This window comes from Dryas octopetala, chromosome 9, assembly GCF_963921425.1.
Source record: "Dryas octopetala chromosome 9, drDryOcto1.1, whole genome shotgun sequence".
Lineage (NCBI taxonomy): Eukaryota > Viridiplantae > Streptophyta > Magnoliopsida > Rosales > Rosaceae > Dryas > Dryas octopetala.
In genome coordinates this window covers 14,275,421-14,302,420 of record NC_141374.1, presented here as the reverse complement: position 1 = coordinate 14,302,420, position 27,000 = coordinate 14,275,421, and the positions used below count along the sequence as shown (strand labels likewise).

Genomic DNA, 27,000 nt, shown 5'->3' with positions numbered 1-27,000 from the left:
TCAGAAGCTCGGAAGCTAGGAAGCTCGGAAGCTAGGAAGCTCGGAAGCTAGGAAGCTCGGAAGCTCTGAAGCTTGGAAGCTAAGAAGCTCGGAAGCTCGGAAGCTCGGAAGTTAGGAAGCTCGAAAGCTCGGGAGCTCAGAAGCTCAGAAGCTCGGAAGCTCGGAAGCTCGGAAGCTAGGAAGCTCGGAAGCTCGGAAGCTCGGAAGCTCGGAAGCTCGGAAGCTCGGAAGCTCGGAAGCTCGGAAGCTAGGAAGCTCGGAAGCTCGGGGAGCTCGGAAGCTCGGAAGCTCGGAAGCTCGCAAGCTAGGAAGCTCGCAAGCTCGGAAGCTCGGGAGCTCGGAAGCTCGAAAGCTCGGAAGCTCGGAAGCTCGGAAGCTAGGAAGCTCGGAAGCTCGGGAGCTCAGAAGCTCGGAAGCTCGGAACCTCGGAACCTCGGAACCTCGGAACCTTGGAAGGTTTTTGCACCTCAACTGAGGGTAGAGAATTCAATGGGAAAAGTTGTAACTTTCCCACAGACGGCGCCAAACTGTTGATGCTCAAAAATGGTAAAGCAGTCAACGTCGAGTCGAACCACGAAGGCCCTTTGACCCACCACTAGACCTGGCAAATGGGTCGTATTTTGCGGGTTCGGGTCAAACACGACACGACCCGTTAAGCTTAACGGGTTGACACGACACGACCCGTTAAGCAACGGGTGACAAAAACACCAACACGAACACGACCCGTTTATAAACGGGTGAACACGACACGACCCGTTTTACCCGTTAAGAAAATTAATATTTTTTAAACAAAATTATAATTCATATATATTTACAATTTTCCATAAATTTCTAACAAAAAAACTAGAAGAATCGAGATACATACCAGAACTAGAAAACTCAAAAAGCTAATTTCCAATATTAATATTTTTTAGAGAAGATAATAACATCAAAAAAAAGAAAAGAATAGCCAATTCTTGAGCCTTCTTGAGCAACACAGCACGTCTTTTTTAGAATATGACTTTGTCTGCTATTAGCATTCCCAAATTCTCAATCTTCTCCCTACGGGCCCTACCCATTTCCTCTCTCACAATCATACTCAAAAACCCACAAAGGGAACCAACCCACCAAGCACACCAAAAAAACATAGATTTCCCAATTCCTAAAAGAGAATGTTGTTTGACTTGTTGCCCTTTCTAGCTGTTCTGAGGGTTCTCTTGGGAAAGAAAGGTGGGTTGCCAAATTTAGATTGGAGGTGGGTTTGTCACCTCTAGACCTTCGACACGCGCAAAGCCTCCGATCCAAGCTCCATTGAGAGATCAGTGAGAGGCTGAGAGCTTGAGGCCTGATTGATTGAGGTTTCTACCTTGAGTGCCTTCTGGGATTGAGAGTCTGTGAGAGAAAAATAGAGAGACAGAGAGAGAGTAGAGAGAGAGAGATGTGAGAGAAAGATAGAGTCTGAGAAGGAGAGAGAGAGAGTCGCCAGGGGGAGGGGGTGGCTGAGTTGCTAATAAGTGATAAGTGATTGTTGGGCTAAGGAAGTTTAGGTTAGGTCATAAAAGATAAATGTGTAAAATTACTTAAATATCCTTATTCTTAACGGGTCTAACGGGTTTCGCGGGTTGACACTGACACGACCCGTTATCTTAACGGGTTGTTATCGGGTCAACACGATTTTGACACGACCCGATAACCTTCAACCCAAACCCGCAAATTTACGGGTCGTTCCGGGTCGTGTTAACGGGTCGTAGAATATTTTGCCAGGTCTACCCACCACCGAGTGGATGACACGTCGAAGTGGGGCAGGAACGAGTAGCTGGGTCCGACTGGTGAGTAATGAGAGAGAATGATATCCAAAGCACCCTGCGCAAGTACACAAAAGTGAGCGGAAAGGACACCGGTGTGGTGCCGGCCAAAGCTCCTCCGACGCTCAAGTCAGTGTTCAGAGAGATCTGAGAGCAGAGTGAGTGAATAGTATAATCATGAATGAATCTCCCTTTTGTGACAAGAAGGTACCTTTTTATAGTACATTTGAAAGAGTGTCAACCAATCCGGTGATGACACGTGTCCCTTGTGATGACTTGCACTGTAGGAGCGCCACGTGTCACCGGTCTCGAGGATCTGAGTGAGTTGACACGGGTCTGGGGCCCAGGAGGCTTGAGCTTGGGAGGCCGGAGCCTAGAAGGTCGTGGCCTAGGAGGCCGGAGCCTAGTAGGTCAGGGGCTAGGAGCCCAGGAAGGGCTTAGTCTTTTGGGCCTAGGAAGTCGATGCCTGGGAGGGGCTTAGCTTTTGGGCCTAGACCCAAACAACATGTTGTTAAACCTTGTGTGACTTGTCGTTATGCCCAGATGATTCATCATACGAATACTTTGTAAACTTCTCTTGTTCATTAGTGTTCATCCTATTCTTTGATGGATGTAGGTTTCAAGGTTGAACGTACTATGTAAATCTCTTGCATACCATGATTGAATGAGCTCATATTTTCAATCTCTAGCTTATTGAACCAACTTTGGCATCAACAATAAGGAAAAAACATTTTAGCTATATACTTTTATTTTAGATTGTAATTTACAATATAGTATATGGGAGTTAGTATAGTTTCTCTCTAATCCATTGGCTAGTATAATTACGTGTCTTAAATTTTGTGGCTTTTTTTTTTAGTTTGACATGATTCATTACTTTAGGGTGTTGAACTATATTTTTAGGGGTTAAGATTTCAAATTTAATAATACGCTATGGTATAAAAGTAAATAAAAATGCTTTAAAACTAACTAGTTAGCAAATTAATATAAGATTAACCACTCTGTTAGGCCCACCACACATTGTAATCTCAAAATTCGAATCGTCCATTTTTTAAGCCATACTTCAAAGATTATTTCTATAAAAAATCTTCAAAATCGAAAATCATTTAGCTATTTAGTTATGATAACAATTATTTATATGCTTTTATCGAAAACAGTGATCGTTAATTTATTTTATCAGAATTAGAAGACTAAATGATTTATAATGTAGTTAAATTTTTGCAATGATGATCTTTGAAGTATGGCCTAAAAAATGGATGTTCGGATTATGAGATTAGTTATGTGGTGGTCCCAAAAATATAGTTAGCTTTATATTAATTACTTGCTAACTAATTAACTTTAGAGCACTCAAATATAGATAAATAAATTATTATTATAAGGTTCAATAATTATATTAGTATAGATATAGTACTACAAGTATTTTTGTCAAATACTATTGGTTGAAAATTGAGTACTGAGAAGGGCAAAAAAATTTTACATGTAATCGTAACACATTAATTTCATTTAAATTTAAAGTACGTGTACAATTATTAATATTTAAAATCTTAAATTTTAAATAATATTCATAAAATTGTATACGTGTGTTATAACATAAGTAAATTGTTACACTGATACATAGTATTATGATCACGTATAAATTTTTTGTAACATGATTAATAATTCAGTGCTTAAAAAAAAAAAAAAAAAGTCAAAGGAGTAACCTTCTCAACGAAGGTTACCAAAAGCCTTCTCGAGGAAGGCACTAGGAGAAAGTGAAAACACAGTGAAAGAAAGCACCTTCTTTTCTACCTGCTTGTACATGATGAGTAGTAGCAGCACTGAGTCTAAGTCCGTCCATATTGATTTGCAACCGTCATCTTTGATTTTTTATGCTCTCTTACCAGTTCAGTTCAAACTTGGAATATTAATATATAAGCCGCCGTTGAATATTAATTATATCAAAACTATATTTAACTCCGATATTGACTTTGACGAGGATTACATATATGAATTCCTGGTGGAATAATATATGTTCTAACTAGCTTGTAGATGGATAGATAGTTATTACCTTTGAAAAGGTCCACATGCATATTAATTAAGCTGGCCTACTATATATATATATATATATATATATATATATATACAGGAAGCTTCAGTTACGGGATCCCGCATCCCAGCCTATTTGCGGGACTTGATTGCTGGCCGTTGGATCTCTTTTAATGAGATCCAACAGTGGATATTTTAACATATCTCTAACCCCAAATAACCCACTTAACCCATCCCCCAACCCGTGTAAGTCTAGCTACAGAGAAAACCCACACCTGAAGAAGAACAGAGGCCAGCAAGCTGAAGAAGAACAGAGGCGCTGAACCTGAAGAAGAAGAGATCCATTAACGCAACAGTCGAACCCCCTTAACCCACCCCCCAACTCATGTAATAGAACAGCCTAGCTACAAAGAAAATGCGAATTGAAAACTGAGGCGCTGAACAGACGAACAAGAGATCCATTAACGCAAAACCCACCCATCGAGAAGGGAAGCTCGCGACAGGGAAGGCAGGCCAGGCTCGTGACGGGGAAGGGAAGCTGACGACGGGACAGGGAGGTCAGGCTGACGACGGGGAAGGGAGGCCAGGCTCATCGCGACGGGGAAGGGAGGCTCGCGACGAGTTTGAGGTATGTTCTTCTTGGTTTTTTGATTTGTATGATGAGATTTTCTTGAAATATTTAGGATATGGTTTCAAACTGATTTAGGAGTTAGGGTTGGGGATTTGTGAATTTCGAAAAATCAAGATATTTGGGGTTTTTGTGTTTTTTCTTTGTAATTCCATTTTGGTTAGTCTTGTACAATTTATGCTTGGTATTGAAATAGTTGCTGCATTGTTGGTTAGTCCTGTACAATTTTGGTTAGTCTTGTTGGTTGCTGAATTGTCTTGTACAATTCTATAATGTTTCTAAATTATATGAATCTGAAATCATGAACACATGTACAATTTATGCTTGGTATTGAAAGAGTTGCTGCATTGTTGGTTAGTCCTGTACAATTTTGGTTAGTCTTGTTGGTTGCTGAATTGTCTTGTACAATTCTATAATGTTTCTAAATTATATGAATCTGAAATCATGAACACTAGATGGATTGGATAGCTCCATGTATTCAATTTATTTGGGCTTTTATTCTTAGAATTTGGGGTTTTCAAAATGCAGGTGCAGTGATGGCAGAAGCTAATGAGATGGTAGTTGTAGAAGCTAATGAGATGGTAATGGTAGAAGCTAATGAGATGGTAGCTCCATTGGAAAGTGAGTCAGAAGGAAATTCATTTATGTGTAATGCCAATGATGAAGAAAACAATGAGTTGAAGCCATTCAAAGGTCAACAATTTCAGACAGTTGAAGAAGCTGAACACTATTACACTAGATATGCACAGAATGTTGGATTTGACATTCGAAGTCACTCAACTAAGAAGGGTAAGGATAATGAGATCACAAGGAAGGAGTTTGTGTGCAATAAAGAGGGAGAAGGCCCAAAAGAATTGAAAGGTACCGAAAAAAGGCGTCGTGGAGTAGGAAGAGAAAGTTGTAAAGCGAGATTGATAATTGTGAAGTCGAAAGTAGGTGGATTTGTAGTCACCATCTTTGATGAGGCTCACACCCATGCCTTGGTAAGCCCACGAAGACGCCACTTGATGAAGTCTCGTCGTCGATTTTCAAGTGCTCAAAAATCATTAAGTGAACAACTAAGCATGGTGAACATACCCCCTCATCGACAATTTGACATTTTTGGAGTGCAATCAGGAGGAATTGAAAACATTGGTTGTACAATGCAAGATATGTACAACTATCGCAGAGATAAGCGTGCTGAGTTGAAGGGGCATGATGGAAACATGTTACGGGACCATTTTCTGTTGGAACAAGAGAGAAATTCTGGATTCACTTACAAGATCAAAGCAGATGACAAACAGAAGATAACTCATTGTTTTTGGGTAGATGCAAATTCTAGGAAAGCATATGGTTTCTATGGTGATGTGGTTATCTTCGACACTACCTACAACACTAATCGGTATGGGATGATATTCGCACCAATGATGGGGGTAAACAATCATGGCCAGACAATCATTTTATCTGGGGCATTCTTGAGTGATGAGACTACAAACTCATTCAATTGGTTATTCAGAGAATTCTTGAAAGTTATGCCAGGTCATGCTCCTAAGATGATTATTACTGATCAAGATCCAGCAATGACAAAAGCAATTGGAGAAACTCTCCCCAACACATTTCACAGATATTGTAGCTGGCATATTCTAAATAAATTCTCTGAGAAACTTGACACGGTCAAATATACTGATTACTTGGATGACTTCAAACGTTGTGTTTGGACATCAGAGAGTAGAGATGAGTTTGACTCAAGGTGGAAGGATATTCTTGAAAAAAGTGGGTTAAAAGAAAATAAGTGGCTGCAATCACTATATGAAATTAGATTTAAATGGGTGCCAGCCTATGTAAACCATGTTTTCGGAGCTGACATGTCTAGTAGTCAACGAGCAGAAAGTGGGCACTCATTCTTCAAGGGATATGTGGCCAAGACCAATTCTTTGGTGGACTTCATGATTCAATTCAATAGGGGACTTTTACGACAGCGTCAAAATGAGGTTATGGCAGATCACACTGATATCACTGAGAAGCCTAGACTTAAGTGCCCTATTAAGATGGAAAAGCAAATGGCTGACATTTACACGCGCAAATATTTTTATAAGTTTCAAGATGAGTTGTGGGAGAGTTACAACTATAACACAGAGCTTATCAGAGAGAGTGTCACTAATTGCATTTATAAAAGTTACATGGATGATCATAGTGGGAGAGTTCGGGAGATTATGTATGACAAGTCTCTGGACTTTGCATCATGTAGCTGTCAGATGTTCGACTGTGCAGGAATTCCATGCAGCCATATTTTATCATTTTTACATAAGGTACGTCAACTCCATATCTTGCCGGATCAATACATTTTGAGGAGATGGACTAGATCTGCTAAAGATGATGTTGTGGTGGACAACACTGGTGTGGAGATAAATATTGACAAATCATTGCTTGAAAAACGTAGTTCTTTATTCCACCGATACTCATATGTGATTGATAAGGCCATATTAAATGATGAGGCAAGACAAATATTTTGTGAGGCCATGGATTCTGTTAGTGACCAGATTGAGGCCATCTTAAACATTGGTAGTACTGGCTCTTGTGTTGGAGTTTCTAATAGACCGAGTGTTACTTGTGATGCTAGTTATAATGAGCCGGATCCAGTTAAGTTTAAAGGGAGTGGAAAAAGACTTAAGAAAGGAAAAGAAAAGTCGAAAGGAAAGCGACGTGAAAATGGTAGGCGCTGTAATGGTTGTGGGAAAACTGGAGTGTCTCATGACAAAAGAAATTGTCCACTGCTATTAAATAGGTATGAAGTTGTACCTTTCTGCCACTAATTCTTCATTTGCTATTTTTGAGTTTTTTTGTTGTTGCTGCATTATTTGTCTAATTGTAGGTGATTGGTTTGATTAATTTGAGTTTTTTTATATTTTCTGGTAGGTCTTCTGATCCCCAAGAGCCTAATGACTCTCAAGTTGAGGCCTTGGATGATGATAGCTCTTCGTCAGAGGTAATATAGACTTTGTTAGTTGATTTGAGTTATTTTTTATTTCGTTGTAGGTCTTCAACGTACTGATATCAGGATGATGGGCTGCTGTTAGTAATGGTACTTGCTCTTTTTTTTTTTTTTTATCAGGATGATGGGCTGCTGTGTTTTTCATAAGTGGCTGCTGTGTTTTCTTTTTTCTGCTATCCATTCAAGAGGGGTCACAGAGGGGTCAAAGAGGAGAAGAAGAACAAGAGTGGAAAAAAGACATTGGAAGAATTGAGGGAAGAACAGTTGAGAAGGGAGAAGCGAGAAAAGGAAAGGGGTCAAACTTCTGAACAACAGCCGAAAACATGGAGCTGCTTTTAAGGCTAGAGGGTTTTCTAGGAGTGTTGTTTAACTAAGTAGCACTTTGAATTTTCTGATTCCAATTGTTCTTTGTAGTCTGTATAATGAAATCTTTGGTGTTTAATGTTTTAAATGCTTGATAACAGACATTTTAAAGTAATAACTTATAATATATTTCATCTGCTGGTATTTCATCTACTCCATTTCCCCCCTGTTATATTGCAGGCTATCTTTCCTCGGATATTTGGCCATGAAGCAACAGGGTAAGTTATCTCCCTACTTTTTCATGTACTTGAATATTTATGCCTACTATCCTATGGAAGATTTAGAAACTATAGCATAAAATCAGAAGAGGTTTCCAACTCTCAAGCCACTATAAATTCTTTAACCAATTTCAATCACGACCATTTTAAATGATAGATTCATCTGTATGACTTGTTTGTAACACATATTGTGAGGAAAGATCAGCTACTCAACAGTATTGTGATATTATTGCTATAATTATTTATATGATATTGATTTTCCAATAGCAATGTTGCAAGATCAACTACTCTTACCGAAAAAAAATGTTGCAGGATTGTTGAGAGTGTTGGGCAGGGAGTGACTGAATTTACTGAAGGGGACCATGTGCTTACTGTGTTCACTGGAGAATGCATGACATGCAGGCAATGCACATCAGGTAAAAGCAACATATGTGAAGTACTGGGGCTGGAAAGGAGAGGTGTAATGCATAGTGATCAAGGGACACGCTTCTCCATAAATGGGATGCCCATTTATCATTATTGTGCAGTTTCAAGTTTCAGTGAATATACTGTGGTGCACTCGGGGTAATCTTAAGATAACAGACATTTTACTAGATCAGAATTTTGTTGCAAAAATTAGCAGTTATAACCTTCCTCTATTAGAAGAAAATATGGAGCAGGTAAGAAAAAAGTTGTAATTCATTGGGTTGTCAATTTGATTTTTTGAAGTAATCCTTTTGAATTGGTTTCCAGCCCTGCTCATCCTTGCAGGTTGGTCATGGAGTTTCTTCAGGTGGATAGCGACACTGCCTTTTATTTTGAAAACCAAGCTGCAGCAGATGATATGATTGCAGAGCAAGAAGAAAATATGTTCAAAGAGCTGCAAGAAAATCTGCAAATGATATTTTTAGGCAAATAAATAATTTTTTTGCTTAAAAAAAGAGGAGAAAATCTTTGTTGTTAAATATGTGGTTTAGTTTAGATGGCTTGGTGACCATCTTTTGTCTATGTTTTCCTCTAATTGTATTGTACTTTATTTTTCTATCTTTATCTTTTGTCTATCTTTGTAGTCTGTATAATGAAATCTTTGGTGTAGTCTGGATAATGTCCTGCAAGTGGCCAAACTGTTTTCCATTGTGCTTTGTATATGAATGCTTATGTCGTACTTGAAAGCTGTAAGATCAGATCCTATTTTTCTTGGTTAAACAAATCAATGAGACTATGTAGAGTTTCTTATTCATTAGAGTAACATTGTTCACTGCAGCAGTCCCTCACTTGGATATGGAAAACACAAAGATTGAGATTCTGGCTTCCAACACAAAGACAAAGAGCTTCATACCAATTAATGCAATAATCATTCTACCAAGAACATTGTCAAATTTTTAGAACACACATGGCCATCATTCATACATAACCATTACAAAAGTAAGGATTTGAATACCTCATTCCAAAGCAATAATACAACCAAGTTTGTTCTTGTTACAAAAGGAATAAACATTACAACAAAGTAAATTTAAACATCAAAAACATCAAAAGTAGTACAACAGTTTTCATGAGAAAGCCAAATCTAGCTTGGTTCCTCCTCTGGAGTTCTTCCTCAAGTGCTACATTTTTCCTTAAAATATGGGCTACCTGTGCAGATAATCGAATCACAGTCTCGTTCAAATTTCTCATTGTTCGAAGCTGTTGCTCAATTACATCAAATCTTATTGTTAATTAATGAACCTCATCAATTAAATTCTCAATAGCCCATATAAATTTCCCACAATTCATGCATGTCCAAAACAGACGGTTTGGATTCCTATCTGTTTTAGACATTTTCAACTCCAAAACACTGCCACACACACATTGTTGTTGTCTTGGCCTATGTTGAACTTCACTGCTACTGCTTCCGCTACGATTAGACATTGTGGATTTCACTAATTACCAGCTACCATTATGCACTTTTGTCCATGCTTATCATTCAATGAGAAAACCAAACTGAGGGAACTCTATGCAATGACATTTTAGAACTACTAAAATCTACACACACACAAAAAAAAAATAGCAACCACAAGTTAGGCAGTGACAGAACCATTCATGAATATGCTAAAGACATATGGAACATTAAACCTGTCGAAATACCATAGAATTAAGCATATTCTTAATATTTGGTGACCTTTTCTATGGCAGCAGTCAGTGCTCCAACATTAATATTTCATCCATTAAGCAAGACCAGCCCTTCCAAAATGCATTAAAGTCATGCTCTCAACTTAGCAATAATTCATTTGACGATGCTTGTAACAATTGCAGTGCTGCGGTGTCATATCTGAGAGATCGTTTATCTGAAAAATATAAAGCAAAGAGTGGGAATAAAACTGAAAGAACCTCGGACGAGGAAGTGCTGGCCAAGTTTATAAAGGGGTTCTTCCTAGTGGACAAGTTGTTGCCATTAAGCACATAAACAAGAGTAATACATCTGATTCTTTTACACGAGAAGTGGAAGGTCTTTCAAGGGTTCGACATCCAAACTTAGTTTGCCTCTTTGGTTGCTGTGTCGAAGATGGGGAGCAATATCTTGTGTATGAATATTGTGCAGCAGGGAATCTAGCTCAACATCTCCTAAGTAAGTACTTCCTCTGATCCTAATTACTTGCTAAAACAGATTTAGTTAGCATCTTGGAAATGTAAGTGAGACCATATCCTAAATGTAAGTTAGCATCGTCAAATTCCTAATTCCCCAACCCTAACTCCCAAATCTGTTTGAAACCATATCCTAAATATTTCAAGAAAACCCCATCATACAAATCGAAAAACTAAGAAGAACATACCTGAAACTCGTTGCGAGCCTCCCTTCCCCGTCGCGAGCCTGGCCTCCCTTCCCTGTCGCGAGCCTGACCTCCCTTCCCCGTCGTGAAAATCAAAAAATCAAGAGATTTGGGGAGGCGAATCCGAGTTGCTTCGGTCAAAGCGCAAATCGAAGAACAACCCACCACGTTTCTCCGTCGTGAGCCCTCCTGGCCGTCGCGAACAAAACACGATCTTCCCTTACCCGTCGCGTCCCCGCCCCCTTCCACTCGGCACCGTCGGATCACTAAGGCCGACTTTCGTCCCTGCTCGACGGGTGGATCTCTTCTTCTTCAGGTTCAGCGCCTCTGTTCTTCTTCAGCTTGATGGCCTCTGTTCTTCTTCAGGTGTGGGTTTTCTCTGTAGCTAGACTTACACGGGTTGGGGGATGGGTTAAGTGGGTTATTTGGGGTTAGAGATATGTTAAAATATCCACTGTTGGATCTCATTAAAAGAGATCCAACGGCCAGCAATCAAGTCCCGCAAATAGGCTGGGATGCGGGATCCCGTAACTGAAGCTTACTGTATATATATATATATATAGTGCTGCTATTTGCACACCATTTTCTAACTTTTTCTCACTTCACACCCCCACACTCCTCCCACAATTAAAATTTCTCATATACACACCCCTCCCAATTACCAAAATATCCCAACTTATACACACCCCTCTCAAAACCCAAACAACACACACCCCACCCCGACACCTCCCTCAGCCACCCCCACCACCGGCAAGGTCGCCGGCGGCTCAACCCTTCCCCTCTCTCTCCCCCTCTCCTTTCCTTTCTCTCCAATTCTATTTCTCTTCTCTCTCTCTCTCTCTCTCTATACACAACCCACCCCCTTCCTCGCTCCTCCCCCCACCCAACTTGCACATATGCATGTAGAGCCGCCAAGACCACGTCGACCACCCAACCAACCCAGTGCCAAAACTGATGGTTTTGTTCGGTAGGTATCCGCTGAACAATCCTATTCTATTCAGCGCTAGTCAGCCGAACCACCTGCATATATATATATATTTTTTTTTTTATGTTCGGGGGTGGCAGGGTTACTGTCGCCGGGGTGGTCGCTGAAGTATGTGGTCGCAGAGAAAGGGATTGTTGCAGAGAAATGGAGTATGTGGTCGCAGAAAAAGGGAGTATGTGGTCGCTGGAGTGTGCGGCAGGGGGAGTGTTGCAGGGGGGAGGTGGTGCGGCAGGAGGAGGGGAGGGGGATGACAGAAGGAGGAGGGGTGGTGGAACGAGTAGAGGGAAAGAGGACTGTTGCAGAGGGAGGTGGTGCGGCAAGGGAAGGAGGATGGGAAATGGGAGGGGTGTGTAGTGTATTTTCACATTAGGGTAAATTTATAATTTCACTAATTAAGTAATAGAGGTGTGCAAAAAGAAAAAAAAAATGTGTAAATAGCAGCACCCTATATATATTAGAAGCAAAAATCTACTTACATATACATTCATAACTTAGTAATTATGTACATGATAGATAAAAGAGTTTTGGGGGAATATTTTCAGTTGGACCTTTATTTTAGGTTCTAACACAACGAAGCTAATGAAGATTGGTGGTTTTCTCTAGAATGTTCCGGTGAAAGACATACGTGGGGCATGAGTGCTGTGTCATGATTCATGAACATTGTAGAATGTGCTACACGTACTGCTACACGTACACTACTCGTAGTCGTAGCCAAAACTGTGACTGAGTGATTGGTGGTGTTGTGCACTGTGGTGTGTAAGGAAGCCACGAACGACTCTCATAGCAGTTACCAGCTGCACCCCCACGTACTAATGTACTATGCACTACTGCCAAAGCAAACGAGCCAGCTACGATATGATCGATGTGGTGCCAAATTATGCACCGTTGAGCTTGAGCTTGAGCTATTCCCCAACTAGCTAGGGGCTCGGCCCACTAGGCCCATTACACTCTATATAAAGCCACTGGAAGGCATGCAACTAATTCCACAGTGAAGAACTAACATACGTCTTCAAATCAATACTTACGCATCCAGCTAGCTTCTTAATACGTACTGCACTGCATCAATTTGGGTTTTTAGTACGTGTTTGATATTCAAGAAAGCAATGGCTTCAGCAACTGCAATGCAATCAATCCTTGGAAGCTCTGTGGCTTATGGAGCTGCAGGCAAAAACAAGAGGGTGAATCCTGCGAAATATTCTTGTGCATCGACTCTGCATGGTTATGCTCCCATGAGGGTGCGCTCCATGGCCATGGTAATTACTCTCTTCGATCTCTTAATCAAGCTTCTGCATGTCTTGGGTTTTTGACTTTTGGGTTATACATGTTCATCGATCTTCAAGTATATAAATTGATATGTGTGATTTGCAGGATGGTGAGAAGCAGCAACCGTCTACTGTAACAAATGCCTTAAAAAATTCAGAGCCACCTCCCTCTTATCCTCCCCCTAAGCCTAAGAATAGCACAAAGTTTTCAGAGGTGTTTGCATTTAGTGGGCCGGCACCGGAGAGAATCAACGGGAGGCTGGCAATGGTGGGGTTTGTGGCGGCTCTGGCAGTGGAACTATCCAATGGGCAGGATTTGTTTGCTCAGATATCCAACGGCGGGGTGTCCTTGTTCGTTGGCACCAGCATTTTGCTATCAGTGGCATCCTTGATTCCTCTGCTTAAAGGGGTGAGCGTGGAGTCCAGATCAGATGGGATCATGACATCAGATGCTGAGCTCTTGAATGGCAGGATGGCCATGTTGGGTCTCGTTGCTTTGGCCTTCACTGAGTATGTCAAGGGTGGCACCCTTGTGTAGAATATGTAGATCGATCATCTCCTTAATTACTCCTTACTCCTTACTCATTGTGGGTGTTACTGTTAAGTTAATGGCTAGTACTTCATGCTTATGCATGCATGGCCCTGTAAAACTCATTCACATGTAAATTATAAATAACAATCCCACATTTACATACTCCACAATCTTAGTATACCCCTGTTTTTTTTTATCCCCTGTTTTCTGTGGGCATATACCACAGAAACTTCTCTGAGGTACAAAGAGAATTCAATCTATTTTAAGATTTTTAGCAATCTAGGAAATGATCAATTAGAAAATATTCAATAGTTATTAAAATACCAGATGACAGCGTTCATATCACAAAAGAAGCAATCACTTGTTCAGAACAACAAGAGAATCCAACAGATAAAACCCACAACTAAAACAAAATAAAGTTCAAATCATAAACTTAGACTATTAGACTATCATAAACTTATGACTAGTTCAAATCATAACTAGTCAGAAGGAAAGGCAGAATTGAGAAACTCCTCATCTTCCATAAAGATCTGCAAGTTCTTGGACTTCATCAAGAATTCAACTGCTTCCTCATTAAATTCAAGCACAAACGCCAACTTGATCAGCTCAGAGAGTGCATGAATATGATCAGTGTTCTCCCATAACACACCACCAGATATTACTTCAGCGAAATACGAAGCAAACTCAATGACAATTTTATGTCCTCCAGGACCAGACTTGTCCATCTTCTGTGTGAACAACATGGAATTCTCTCTGTCCCACCGTATCTTTCGGCTTGCTCTCACATCCAAGATTTCCCCAGAAGACAAGGGTAAATTATAGCTTACAGAGATTGGTTCAGATGTCTCCACAACAGTAAGATTGAGAAGAACTTGGACAGCATCATGCCTCTTTTTTGCTTCCATTTCAATGGTTGGACCAGCTAGAAAACCAAGAATCAGCCTGACCAGCACTTTTCCAATCAACTTTCCCCTTGGAACAAACTGTAGTTCAACATCATTTGATAGGGACAATTCTTCCTTGTGTACCGATTCAGAAATAGTGCGAACACCAATCTTCCTGTACATGTCAAGCAACATAGTTAGAGGCAAGGCAGGCATGCTTGGCTGGGGGTACCAAACAAATATTGGGTGAGGAGAAGACTGTTCAAAAAGATCCTTCAGTTGAAGGTCATCAGCAAGAAAAACATCGCACTTATTTAACAACAAAATTCCATCTGAGCCTGAATTAACAGGTACTTTCAGCAGACCATCAGCAAGAGTTTTCTCTGTTTTTGAGTTCCAGTGCTTTGAAACATAACCCCAGAACTTGCAACATTGAGCATGTGACAATCCTCCTTCAGAACTTTCCCAAACCTTCCATAGTTTCAAGTAGTCATCAAGTGAAGGATGAGATTTTACTCTAAAAGCCCTGGAGAAGAAACCAAGTAGTTTTTGTTCAAAGTAATTCTCCAATACAACACACTGCAAACCAAATAGCCTATCCTTGTCAAAAAGGACACATTCATCAGAACAAACCCACTCTCCATTTTGACCTCCTTTTGGAATCCGGATCCTTCTGGCAGCCTCACTATTTGGCTCCCACTGAAACTCACTCAGGTAATTATATATTCGAACAAAAGTGGAAAATTCATCATGAAAATCAAGATGGCTGGCAACCAATGGACATCCTTCTTTCACTTCAACAATCACCCCTAATGCAGAGAGCTCTTTTCTGTATGATGTAATCTTAGAACCATAAAATTCTTCATCGATGAAAGGCCCATCAGTCTTCAACAAGCCAAACTTTGAATCAAACAACAAGCACTTTTTGGGAGGCCTAAAACCAGCTTGAGTCTTCAACCATGCTTGAGAAACTTTCTTCATGAAATCATCAGGAAAGGAGTAATCTTTCTTCTTCAGTAAAATCTGTATGCATTCCAGCAACGCAAGTGCATTTTCAGGAGAAATACGGCTCGGATCCTGGGGGAGATAAAGACAAGAAGCTACAAACTTGACTCCATCCTTCAATTCGACAACAACCCCCAAGCTCTTCAGCTCTTTCTTATATTCAAGAATGTTCTTGCCGTAATAATTCTCAGAATCATCAATGAAAGGGAGAAGAGATATCTGAGAGAGATATTGCCACTCAGCATTAAAGAGAATGCACTCCCTTGGAGATCTATAGTCACCAAGACGAGTGCGCAACCACTTTACCTCACGAATGCAGCTCCTAAGATCTGCAGGAAAATTAAAAGGTGTCCCCTTGAGCTTCCTGTAACACGAGAGAAATGAAGCAACATTTTCTTTGGTGATGGAAGCTGATGATGCATACTGCCTGAAATAGCCGGCAAAACCTTTTGCAGCCTCCTCAAATTCAACGACCACCCCTGTTTTCTTCAACTCATTTCTGTAGGAAAAGACACTGCTTCCATAGAAATCATGATCAATCAATGGGAGACTGTTGAAGACCTGTAAAATGCATCCCCATTCAGGGTGAAACAAAAAACATTCACCAGGAGACTTGTAACCAATACTTGTCTTCAGGCACTTCGTTCCTTTCAAAGCTTTGACCAGTTTATCAGATGAATTAGAACGCTGCATACATTCAAGTATTAATAGAACAACCTCAGGTGTCCAAGAAGTTAAACAAAACAGTGACTTGAGGTTGTCAATGATAAGCTGGTAACTATTTTCAAAGGAGACGACCACACCAAGCAATTCAAGTTCTGTTTTGAATTGACAGATTCCTTCACCATAGAACCTCAGATCAATGAAGGGAATGTCACTAATTTTTGAAGCCGCACTCCACTCTTTATCTGACAAGACAGATCCTACAGGAGACCTGAAGCCAAGGGATGTCTTAAGCCATTTTTCTTCTTTTATAGAGCAGATGAAGTTGTCAGGGGAAAGATATTTATCCCTTAGAAACTTGATAAAGCGCAGTACTGAAAGTACGTTATCTCTAGTCAAAGTGGATGAAGCTGCAAGAGACATAAGATGCTTCCCAATATACTCACATACTTCTCCATACTCAAACATGACTCCAATTGTTTTTAGCTCCTCCTTATAATCCTTAATTCTTTCACCATAAAACTTCTGATCAATCAGTGGGATATCAACAAAAACGGATCCATTTTGAAGAATGTTTCCACATGATGACGTAAGTAGGAATGACTGTGAAGGTGGCCTGACACCAGGAGAACCATTCAAGGTAACTTTCAGCCAGCCACCTTCCTTTACGCATGTCAGAAACTTTTGTGGCATCCGAACCCGTTTATAAATCAGTTGATGAATCCAGTCCAAAAGCAAGAATGCATTTTGCTTAGTAAGTGGTGCAGATAAAGAGGAGATACAATCATCGGGAGGAGAAATATAGGGAACATCCGAAGCCGCAGCATGAACTTTAAGGAACTCAAGGAGCTCCTTTTGCTGCGTAAACTTACCTGCAAAGCAGCCAAAATTCAAATAACCTTCCCCTAACTCCACATAGCCTTCTTTTTTCCAAAGATTAGAATCAGTCAATCCTGCCCATTTGCTTCCATTGGCAGGGACAATAACCCCTTTGCTATTCCTGCTGATGTTCCCATATTTATTCACCAGTGGCATAATACCACATAAATAATCAACTTCCCCAACTGAGATATAACTTTGGCAAAATGACTGATATAAGAAGTGCCCGTATGCAATAATAATCTTCTGCTCATGAAGAGCATTATTAAGGAGATCAACTGCATAGTCGTATACATTTACAGAACCAACCTTCACTTGGTCTGCAAGCCATTTCACCATTGTCTCCTTCCGTGAACATGACCAGATAGCTTCCTGTGTGGATTTTGGAATAAAAAGAAGACTAGCCGCAGACATAAATTCCATGTTCCAGTCAATCAGCCATGAGATGTGACAAGATTTACTGGATAAACAAACTTTCCTTTCACCCTTCCGTACCGCACTGATGCTGCACAAAGATGTATTTCCAGAAGCCACAAATTTTATTAGTGGTATGTTTGTTAAGTTGGTTTGAGAAAATTTAGACCCCCAGTTATCAGAAATGAAAAGTAGAAGCTCCAAATAGACATCTTCTGACACTCGAACCACAAGATTGGAAGTACCCTGGATGCACTTAACATACCATTCACCATTTACTGGTTCAACTCCCAGAAAACTTAGTATGTGATCATACTCACCTCTGTCAAATGAATAAGACAGAACATATCTTCCATGGGATGAGAGATTAATCAAGCTTACCCCTTGATCCCTGGCCTTCCTCAAAATACTCCAAAAAGCTGGCATTAACCTACCCAATTCACGAGGTTTGTGAAAGAACTTCTGCTCAGTGTGTGTCTCGCTTGGTACAATATTTTCTTCAACCAGCATTGCCCTTATGGACTCCCTCACAACATTGAATTCTTTATAGGTAGAGCTCTGAACAGGCAAGAACTTGAACATAGGAGGCAAACTAGATACCGGTGCATCTTCTACAGTCCTCACAAGTGAGATAAATGCATTGACAAATGCAGAGGGAACACATTCAAGAATCCCTTGATTCCACTTGTTGTCAAGCAGAATTGTTTCCCTGGATGATGCTAGAAGAAAATCTGCCTGAATTATGAAGGGAAAGTTTGTCACCATTTCAGTTGGCAAAAATGCATAGACCCCAGGAGATGAGTTCATTCCTCTGTTGAGGCGTTTTCCATGTGGAAATGCAAGCGTGATCACCCACTCATCTACCTCCATTCTCTTCTCCACTCTGAACTCCGGCTTAACAGGAAACCTCTGCTTCAACATATAATAACTACACTCTCTTTCGGACTCGTTACCATTTTCGTCTGCAGAAAGATGAAGGGTGTATGATTGGGCATCGATATTCTTCCTCGTCACAAAATCAGTCTCACTGGCTATCTCTATTGCACTTACAGAGTTGAGCCTTGAATCCTCATTATGTTCCCTGACTGAGAGCCGCTTAATCTTTGAAAGAAACAAGAGAATTTCAGGTTGCATGCTAGAGAGCTGCTTCTTCACAGGCTCAACCTTGTCAGGCTTGAGAGGTAATATCAGAGTTGTGGTTGGAAGGGCAGTAGCAGAACCATATATCTGTTTAATGTCAGAGAGAGTTGGGTTTTCCCCAACCCATTCAGGAACTATGTACCCAACATTGCAATGCACACAAGGGTCTTCACTAAACTTTATCTGATAACCATTGCTAAAAATGTAAGGCTGAGCAGTGATCAGAAACACACTCTTGAAGCCAATTCCTGTAGATTAACCAGAAATTTGGTTAAATTAGCACAACACTGAAAAAGCATAAACTACCCAAAAAACCATGACTCTCACTTCAGAAGTGTATTCGTTAGGACTAATACTTCACTTAAGACTATTTCGTCAAATCCATTACATTTTCCGTCAAAAATTAATCATGTGTCATGAACATGATTAATTTTAAGGACAAAATTGACATTTCTCAGTATTTATAAAAATAAAACTAAATTCAGAAAATTAATTTACGATCTCACCGGCACCGGCAGTGAGGCGGTGGGCGAATGTGGGGACTGCCTGGGTAAAGGTGGGAATAGCCTCATTTGACGCTTAAATAAAGCATTAATCGGATACACTTTTAAAATGAGTCTTGATCCAGCTCCAATACCTAAATTGGAGTCTTTTTCCTTTAATTTTCCCTTTACAAAATTGGAGTAAATTGTAGTCTTTTTCCTCGGACACCTAAATTGGAGTCTTTTTCCTCCAACACCTGTTGATATTTGAGTTGGCTCTGCTGACTTAAGCTAAAGGCTCTACAAGTTATTCTTTTCTCCCGAGTCAAAAATAAAACTACACCTAGCCATGTTGAAAAAATACATTTTCAGCTAAGTCACCAAATTTTGTGAACCTGCATACATTTTTTGAAGGGCAATTTAGGGGCTATGCTAGGGTGCCCTAATTAATTGTGCCCTAATGATATGGTTTTTCCATGTCAATTAGATTATTTATTCATCTAATAATATATTTCTCACATAAACTTTTGAAAAAGACTAATTTAACCTTTATGACATAATATTGGAATAATTGAATGTTAATTGTCAACAAGATTCAACCTTTGTGCGATCAATCATATGATACAATGCTAATTTTGTACGGAGTGTTTAGAAGTATAGAATGAATAACTAAATTGCCATGGTGTATAAGAATTTCAATCGGTTGTGAAGGGCATTAAATTATTCATGGAGTAGGAAATGGAAGCTAATACTAATTGCGTTGTAATCATCATGATTGATGTTGCTGCATAATTCTATGTCTGCTCTCTTTCTGCTAGATATCTATGTTTGGGTCTAAGTTAGCTGCAGTTGTTCTGTTCTTGGCCTTTGCGCTCCTTTATGAAATATTTGTTTGACAAAAAAAAATCATGATGATTGATAACCAACCAAATTTCTCCAATGAGTAGCCAAATTGGTATTTGTTTGTCAAATTTATGCAAATGAGTATCCGAATTGAGATTCACATTCAGATTGAGAGGAAAAAAAAAAACACTCAATCCAATTATTTGGTTTAGAATTAAAGGTTTATAGAGTTTAAGGAGGAGAGCAATATATAGGAGAAGATATCCCATTTGTAAAATCTGTTGGATTCTTTAAAAGAAGATTCAAATTTTTTAAATATGAAGAAGATAATAAATTAAGTAAAAATTAAGACCATTAGATTTGGATTGGATAAGATAATCTTTAAAAATATATATAATATTAATTTCATATTAAAAATAGATGTTGATGTGCATAATCACAAAAAATAAAAGAATGATGTGTATTATTTAACTTTGCCACATAGGATTAGAGCACATGAATTTTTTGCCCTATCTTTTCCCTTTAATTAAATAGAACCATTTAATCAAACTCAAGTTTTTTTGACCCCCAAGCTTAAAAATTTATTTTTCTATACCTTTTTTTGTGTGAAATGTCCATACCGCTCTTTATATAAAAACCCAAATTTTTTTGTTATTGTAGCATTTTGATCTATCTCTTCTCTCTCTTCTCTCTCAGTGTGCTTTCTCTCCAGCCATTAAACAATTCTTAGTTATTGCACAAGTCCAGATCCAAGCTAAGATCCAACCAAGATCCAAGATCAACACGTTAATGGCAGATGTGGAAAATTGAAAAGTATCAACACGTTTATAAGTGTTGCAACTGCTTTCATAAATACATAGACTTTGAGTTTAATTATCCTCTAAACCCAACTATTCCAAAAACCCAAATCAAAAAAGGGAAAATAAAGTTTTTTTTTTTTTTTTTTTTTAATTTAAACTTTCATCATCATCACCAGCCAGGCTTTTGTTTAATTTTTGCTGTTGTTTTCACAATTTTTTACTCCACTCACAAAGATCAGATATGATGTTCTCTCTCCCACCCGAGAAACTCAGATCTGATTGTTGTCGAATTTGTGGTCAACACATGATTTTGTCTCATATCTGATTGTTGTCAAATTTTTTTTCGACACAATTTGTGTCGACTACACTGTCCACTAAAAAATCCATAGCCAAATTCCACCAGTACCATATCTACCGAAATTTTTACATCTGCAATTTTTGCATCTTCTTCTTCTTTTTTTCCATTGAATTAGATATGATTTTGAGAGATCGGGGGAGGCCATGGACAAAATTGAGAAAGAGATCAAATCTAGAACATATAGATAACACTCAACAAGTTAAAAGAAAAAGAATAAATCTGGTTTTTGTTCATCAAAGACCAGATCTGCTAGCGATGACAATAGTTTTTTGGCAAAGCTATAGATCTGGTTTTTGTTCACCAAAGAGCTATAGGAAATTTAATTTTTGAGCAAACCAAATCTATTTTTTTTCTTTTAATTTCTTTTGGGACGAGCTATATTTGATGAGATATAATAGTTTTTGTTTTGTTTTTGGGCAAAGCTATAGATTTGGTTTTTGTTCATCAAAGAACCATAGCAAGGGAGAGAGGGAGGGAGAGAGATGCGGACTTTCTGGTCCATTGGTGCAATTCCCGGTCTATAAATATATATATATAGAGGAGTATTTTGATCACATAAAAAACAAAAGAGCTATTAAAGTAAGTTTTTGGGCTAGAGGTAAAAAAAACTTGAGTTTGATTAAATGAGGCTATTTAATTAAATGAGGAAATTACAGATTTGGTCTACTTATTTTATACCTAATTCAATTTTGGTCCACGATTTTTTTAAAATTCTGTTTTGGTCCACTAATTGTTTCATTTGTTCAATAAAGGTCCAGATTTGTGACTTTAAATCCTTTGGGTTGTGTTTTAGAATTTGGAGTATTAGAATCTAAGAGAATTAAAATTGGGTGAAGTTTGAAAAATTGACAATTTCGGGTACTCTATTTTGGGGTCAATTATCTTGAGTTTTAGAACTCCAATTTAAATGATCTTTATATGATTGTAAAGATCGAAGAAATACATAGCTTTAAAATAAGTATATGTTTGTTGAATTTGGGTGAGATTTGATAGTGTAAAAGGCAGGCCAAATTTGAGAAAACAAATGTAGACCTTTATTGAACAAGTGGAACAATTAATAAACCAAAACAGAACTTAAAAATGATTGTGAACCAAAATTGAACTAGGTATAAAAAAATTAGACTAAATCTGTAATTTCCTCTAATTAAATTACCCTTTTTCGAAGGCCTAAAGCTAAGAAATCAGCGATCACACACTCATTTGTTTACAGTATGGTATAACTGTTGATAGACTAGACCATGAGGCCAATGTTCTAAGCTGTAACGAAAGCATAAATATATAAAAGCAGAACTAAGGATTTCAATTACATGTACGTACCTTTCTCCCCAATATAACCGCGCTTCCTGTTGCCTTTCTTGGTGGACCGTCCCACACTGCAAATGGAGTCTATGTTTTTAGCAGAAAAACCCTTCTCATTATTGAAAACCAGCAATGTCGCAGGAGCCCCGGTGTTCGTAATATCCCGGGACGTTATGACAAACTCCAGTGATGGATCAACCCCTTCTGGGTACTCATTATCTTCTGCATTCTGTAAATTAAGTAATATTAACCATTTTTTGTTATTTGAAAAAATCAATCACATAAGAAACAAGGGTCTAATCTAAATTACTCATACTGGTCAACACATATAAAATCAAGTTCAACCGCACCCTCTTGGTTTATTACCTGACTTTGAACTTTTCAACATTTCTTCAAAAGAAAATGCAACACAAAAGCATTCAAACTCCAAAAATTCTATAACCATGCTATATATGCATAATGCACTGAACTCTAACACTAAACAAAAAGCCATCAAAAGGGTATGTATATATGTATATATAGGAACACTGTAAATGCAAGTTTACCTGAATGAGTTCCATGAGGAAGTGGACGTCCTTAGCATAAAGCTCAGCAGAGAGATTCTTGACGGCCTGGTGAAGATCCTCAGTCAGAGGGTTGAGTTCTCCTCCGATGGAGAACTTTGTCCTCCGTATCTCTTCTATGTGCTCCCTCGGTGTCGCCATTTCCGTACAGTCACAAAACAAGTCAACACACACTGAGTCACTGACACAGCTTTACTTCCAGAGGAAAACGAAGAGAGCAACTGAGCAAGCAAACAGAGAGAGAGAGAGAGAGTAAACAGAGTAAGAAACTAACAATGGGGGTGGGACACTCTACTCAGAACTCTATGTACCTTCGGACCAAAAAAAAAAAAAAAGTCTACGTACCTTCACTATAACCAAGTCTCTACCCCAAATGTGGGAATTAACCAACTATTGTGTGATAGAAAATAAATACCATTAAATTAATAGTTAATTGGTTGTGTATTTAATACTAATCCATTTATTCACCTATTCATAATATGTTTTAAATATTTTTTTGAATAAAAATTTATGCCATACACATGAAAAATCTCCAATTACTTAAGAGCAAAGAAAGACCCATCAAGGCAAGTAGAAAGGTACTGATGACAACCAACCCTCTAACTCTAGAAGACATGCCACTCTTTTGTATTTATGGGGTAATTGGGATTAAAGTTAAAGAGTAGGGCAAATACTTTGTAAACTTCTCTTGTTCATTAGTGTTCATCCTTTTCTTTGATGGATGTAGGTTTCAAGGTTGAACGTACTATGTAAATCTCTTGCATACCATGATTGAATGAGCTCATATTTTCAATCTCTTATTGAACCAAATTTGGCATCAACAAAAAGAAAAAAACATTTTAGTTATTTACTTTTATTTAGATTGTAATTTAGAATATAATATATGTGAGCCAGTGTACTTATGTGTCATAAATTTTGTGTTCATTTTGTTTTAGTTTGACATGATTCGTTACTTTAGGGTATTGAACAATATTATGATCAAGTATAAATTTTTACACTTTCACATGATTAATAATTGAGTGCTTTAAAAAAAAAAAAGAAGTCAAAAGAGTAACCTTCTCAACGAAGGTTACCAAAAGCCTTCTCGAGGAAGGCACTAGGAGAAAGTGAAAACAAAGTGAAAGAAAACATATCTAAAGTAATGAACAAATAGTCGGATTTGTACGAAAAGCAAGACTTTGCATCAGCTTAATTTAAACGCTGATTAGGCCACTGTCTTTGAGATTCTGAGTGAGACCTTTTGAGTTTCGACAAAATGGAAGACTCAGCCAAAGTATAAAATTATAAAAATGTAAATCCACCACCCTCGGCTGTTGAGTTCATCACCCTAATATATTTTGTTCAACATTTTTTCTATTTTACCCTCTCTTGCAAAATGAAGATGAACTCATCAACACTCATTCAGTAGTTATCTACTGAAACCTCCACCAATATTCAGCAGATAACTACCGAATAATTTACCAAAATTTGGCATATATATGTAAAATGACCATTCGGTAGTTATCTACAAAAGGTAAAAATTGGAATTTTTGAAATAAGGTGCTGAACTCAGCAATTGCGAGTGGTGAATTTAGCTTGGGCCAATTATAAATGACCCGATACGAATTCGGTCTAGCCCATCCAAAGTATCAGACTGAGTTTTTAACCAACCCATCGAAAGTATCAAACTAAACCGGCCCAAGATCCAAATATATGGGCCGTAACAAACCAGGCCTTTAGGCCATGGGCTGAATTTCAACTGGTTGTGATATAGTGTAACCAACAACTTTATGTACATAATGTAATTGCCCAAATGTTAGGCATAGATAATGTATCTATTAAATAATTTTAATTTCTATTAGGCATAGATGAATATATTACATGAAATTGATTATACAGAGAGTGAAAGAGAGTAAGAAATAATTAAGGATGTGATTTTTGATCCCCCGATGGAGGTGGTGGTGGTGGTTGAGAGGAGCGTTGCGCCATTAGTGATACCAATAGCAAAGGTTGTAAGTGGCCATCACCTTCTTTTCTACCTGCTTGTACATGATGAGTAGTAGCAGCACTGAGTCTAAGTCCCTCCACTTTATAATCAGATAATTCTTTGCGTCCTGATTGTATTTGTCTATTCATCATCCACTCCGAGTACTCCATCTCCTCGTCACCTATAGTTACCAATTTTGAAAAAATTGGTAACTTTAGGTAGAAAATGTTGTAGTGTAATTCTTTGTTTCTTCGCATTATTTTTTTTATTCTCTTTAATTTTCAGTGTTCAAACTTGGACATGTGAATTGACAGGTATTGACTTCGGGAAGCATTACATGATTTCCAGCTGGTGAAATATATGTGTTCTACTAATCTCTTCTAGATCGATCGATAGTAATTACTTTTGAAAAGGTCCACATGTTAGTTAGTTAAAATTAATAAAGATCTAATTTCATTAAACTGTTAATTAAATTAGATTCTGATTTTAATCCTTTAACTCTATGTGTGTATATATATATATATATATCTAAGTACACTATTATTTGTAGATATATTAACATAATTTACGTAGATACATTTAATCTACTTACATATACATTCATAACTTAGTAATTATGTACATGATAAAAGAGTTTTGGGGGAATATTTTCAGTTGGACCTTTATTTTAGGTTCTAACACAACGAAGCTAATGAAGATTGGTGGTTTTCTCTAGAATGTTCCAGTGAAAGACGTACGTGGAGCATGAGTGCTGTGTCATGAACTCATGAACATTGTAGAATGTGCTACACGTACACTACTCGTAGTCGTAGCCAAAACTGTGACTGAGTGATTGGTGGTGTTGTGCATTGTGGTGTGTGAGGAAGCCACGTACGACTCTCATAGCAGATACCAGCTCCACCCCCACGTACTAATGTACTATGCACTACTGCCAAAGCAAACGAGCCAGCTACGATATGATCGATGTGGTACCAAATTATGCACCGTTGAGGTTGAGGTTGAGGTTGAGGTTGAGGTATTCCCCAACTAGCTAGGGGCTCGGCCCACTAGGCCCATTACTCTCTATATAAAGCCACTGGAAGGCATGCAACTAATTCCACAGTGAAGAGAACTAACATATATACGTCTTCAAATCAATCCTTACGCATCTAGCTAGCTTCTTAATACGTACTGCACTGCATCAATTTGGGTTTTTAGAACGTGTTTGATATTGAAGAAATCAATGGCTTCAGCAACTGCAATGCAATCAATCCTTGGAAGCTCTGTGGCTTATGGAGCTGCAGGCAAAACCAAGAGAGTGAATCCTGCGACATATTCTTGTGCATCGACTCTGCAGAGTTATGCTCCCATGAGGGTGCGCTCCATGGCCATGGTACGTAATTACTCTCTTCGATCTCTTAATAGCTTCTGCTTGTCTTGGGTTTTTGACTTTTGGGTTATACATGTTCATCGATCTTCAAGTAAATAAATTGATATGTGTGATTTGCAGGATGGTGAGAAGGAGCAACCGTCTACTGTAACAAATGCCTTCAAAAATTCAGAGCCACCTCCCTCTTCTCCTCCTCCTAAGCCTAAGAATAGCACAAAGTTTTCAGAGGTGTTTGCATTTGGTGGGCCGGCACCGGAGAGAATCAACGGGAGGCTGGCAATGGTGGGGTTTGTGGCGGCTCTGGCAGTGGAACTATACAATGGGCAGGATTTGTTTGCTCAGATATCCAACGGCGGGGTGTCCTTGTTCGTTGGCACCAGCATTTTGCTATCAGTGGCATCCTTGATTCCTCTGCTTAAAGGGGTGAGCGTGGAGTCCAGATCAGATGGGATCATGACATCAGATGCTGAGCTCTTGAATGGCAGGATGGCCATGTTGGGTCTCGTTGCTTTGGCCTTCACTGAGTATGTCAAGGGTGGCACCCTTGTGTAGAATGTAGATCGATCATATATCTCCTTAATTACTCCTTACTCCTTACTCCTTACTCATTGTGGGTGTTACTGTTAAGTGAATGGCTAGTGCTTTATGCTTATGCATGGCCCTGTAAAGCTCATTCACATGTAATTATAAATAACAAGCTCACATTTACATACTCCACAATCCTAGTATATATACTCTGTTTTTGTTTTTTTTTAATCCTTATTAAAGGATAAAAACCTCATCA

General features: G+C 38.8%; 4 protein-coding genes across 4 annotated transcripts; 3 read left to right on the top strand and 1 right to left on the bottom strand.

Annotated features, from left to right (window-relative positions):
• Positions 1 to 4,970: 4,970 nt before the first annotated feature.
• Positions 4,971 to 7,744, top strand: LOC147274490 (protein FAR1-RELATED SEQUENCE 5-like). The gene is made up of 3 exons (XM_086228336.1): positions 4,971 to 7,198; positions 7,330 to 7,399; positions 7,592 to 7,744. Exons 1-3 carry the CDS (start codon positions 4,971 to 4,973, stop codon positions 7,742 to 7,744), a joined length of 2,451 nt encoding a protein of 816 aa, XP_086084462.1.
• Positions 7,745 to 12,764: 5,020 nt separating this feature from the next.
• LOC147274489 (early light-induced protein 2, chloroplastic-like) lies at positions 12,765 to 13,647 on the top strand. Its single transcript, XM_086257224.1, has 2 exons — positions 12,765 to 13,010; positions 13,126 to 13,647. Exons 1-2 carry the CDS (start codon positions 12,861 to 12,863, stop codon positions 13,555 to 13,557), a joined length of 582 nt encoding a protein of 193 aa, XP_086113350.1. The 5' UTR covers positions 12,765 to 12,860; the 3' UTR covers positions 13,558 to 13,647.
• A 148-nt stretch (positions 13,648 to 13,795) lies between these two features.
• LOC147274488 (uncharacterized) lies at positions 13,796 to 23,123 on the bottom strand. The gene is made up of 3 exons (XM_086228140.1): positions 22,864 to 23,123; positions 22,337 to 22,547; positions 13,796 to 18,784 (listed from the first exon to the last, which is right to left on the bottom strand). Exons 1-3 carry the CDS (start codon positions 23,020 to 23,022, stop codon positions 14,031 to 14,033), a joined length of 5,124 nt encoding a protein of 1,707 aa, XP_086084266.1. The 5' UTR covers positions 23,023 to 23,123; the 3' UTR covers positions 13,796 to 14,030.
• A 2,836-nt stretch (positions 23,124 to 25,959) lies between these two features.
• Positions 25,960 to 26,908, top strand: LOC147274487 (early light-induced protein 2, chloroplastic-like). The gene is made up of 2 exons (XM_086228142.1): positions 25,960 to 26,219; positions 26,337 to 26,908. Exons 1-2 carry the CDS (start codon positions 26,070 to 26,072, stop codon positions 26,766 to 26,768), a joined length of 582 nt encoding a protein of 193 aa, XP_086084268.1. The 5' UTR covers positions 25,960 to 26,069; the 3' UTR covers positions 26,769 to 26,908.
• Positions 26,909 to 27,000: the final 92 nt, after the last annotated feature.

Excerpts from the sequence above, each read along its gene's own strand:
- LOC147274490 (XM_086228336.1), top strand. The coding sequence starts at position 4,971 with ATGGCAGAAGCTAATGAGATGGTAGTTGTAGAAGCTAATGAGATGGTA. Across the intron at positions 7,199-7,329 it reads TGTCCACTGCTATTAAATAG|GTCTTCTGATCCCCAAGAGC; the intron begins GTATGAAGTTGT and ends ATTTTCTGGTAG. Across the intron at positions 7,400-7,591 it reads ATGATAGCTCTTCGTCAGAG|AGGGGTCACAGAGGGGTCAA; the intron begins GTAATATAGACT and ends TATCCATTCAAG.
- LOC147274489 (XM_086257224.1), top strand. The coding sequence starts at position 12,861 with ATGGCTTCAGCAACTGCAATGCAATCAATCCTTGGAAGCTCTGTGGCT. Across the intron at positions 13,011-13,125 it reads GGGTGCGCTCCATGGCCATG|GATGGTGAGAAGCAGCAACC; the intron begins GTAATTACTCTC and ends TGTGATTTGCAG.
- LOC147274488 (XM_086228140.1), bottom strand. The coding sequence starts at position 23,022 with ATGGCGACACCGAGGGAGCACATAGAAGAGATACGGAGGACAAAGTTC. Across the intron at positions 22,548-22,863 it reads TCCTCATGGAACTCATTCAG|AATGCAGAAGATAATGAGTA; the intron begins GTAAACTTGCAT and ends CTTAATTTACAG. Across the intron at positions 18,785-22,336 it reads CGGTTATATTGGGGAGAAAG|GAATTGGCTTCAAGAGTGTG; the intron begins GTACGTACATGT and ends GTTAATCTACAG.
- LOC147274487 (XM_086228142.1), top strand. The coding sequence starts at position 26,070 with ATGGCTTCAGCAACTGCAATGCAATCAATCCTTGGAAGCTCTGTGGCT. Across the intron at positions 26,220-26,336 it reads GGGTGCGCTCCATGGCCATG|GATGGTGAGAAGGAGCAACC; the intron begins GTACGTAATTAC and ends TGTGATTTGCAG.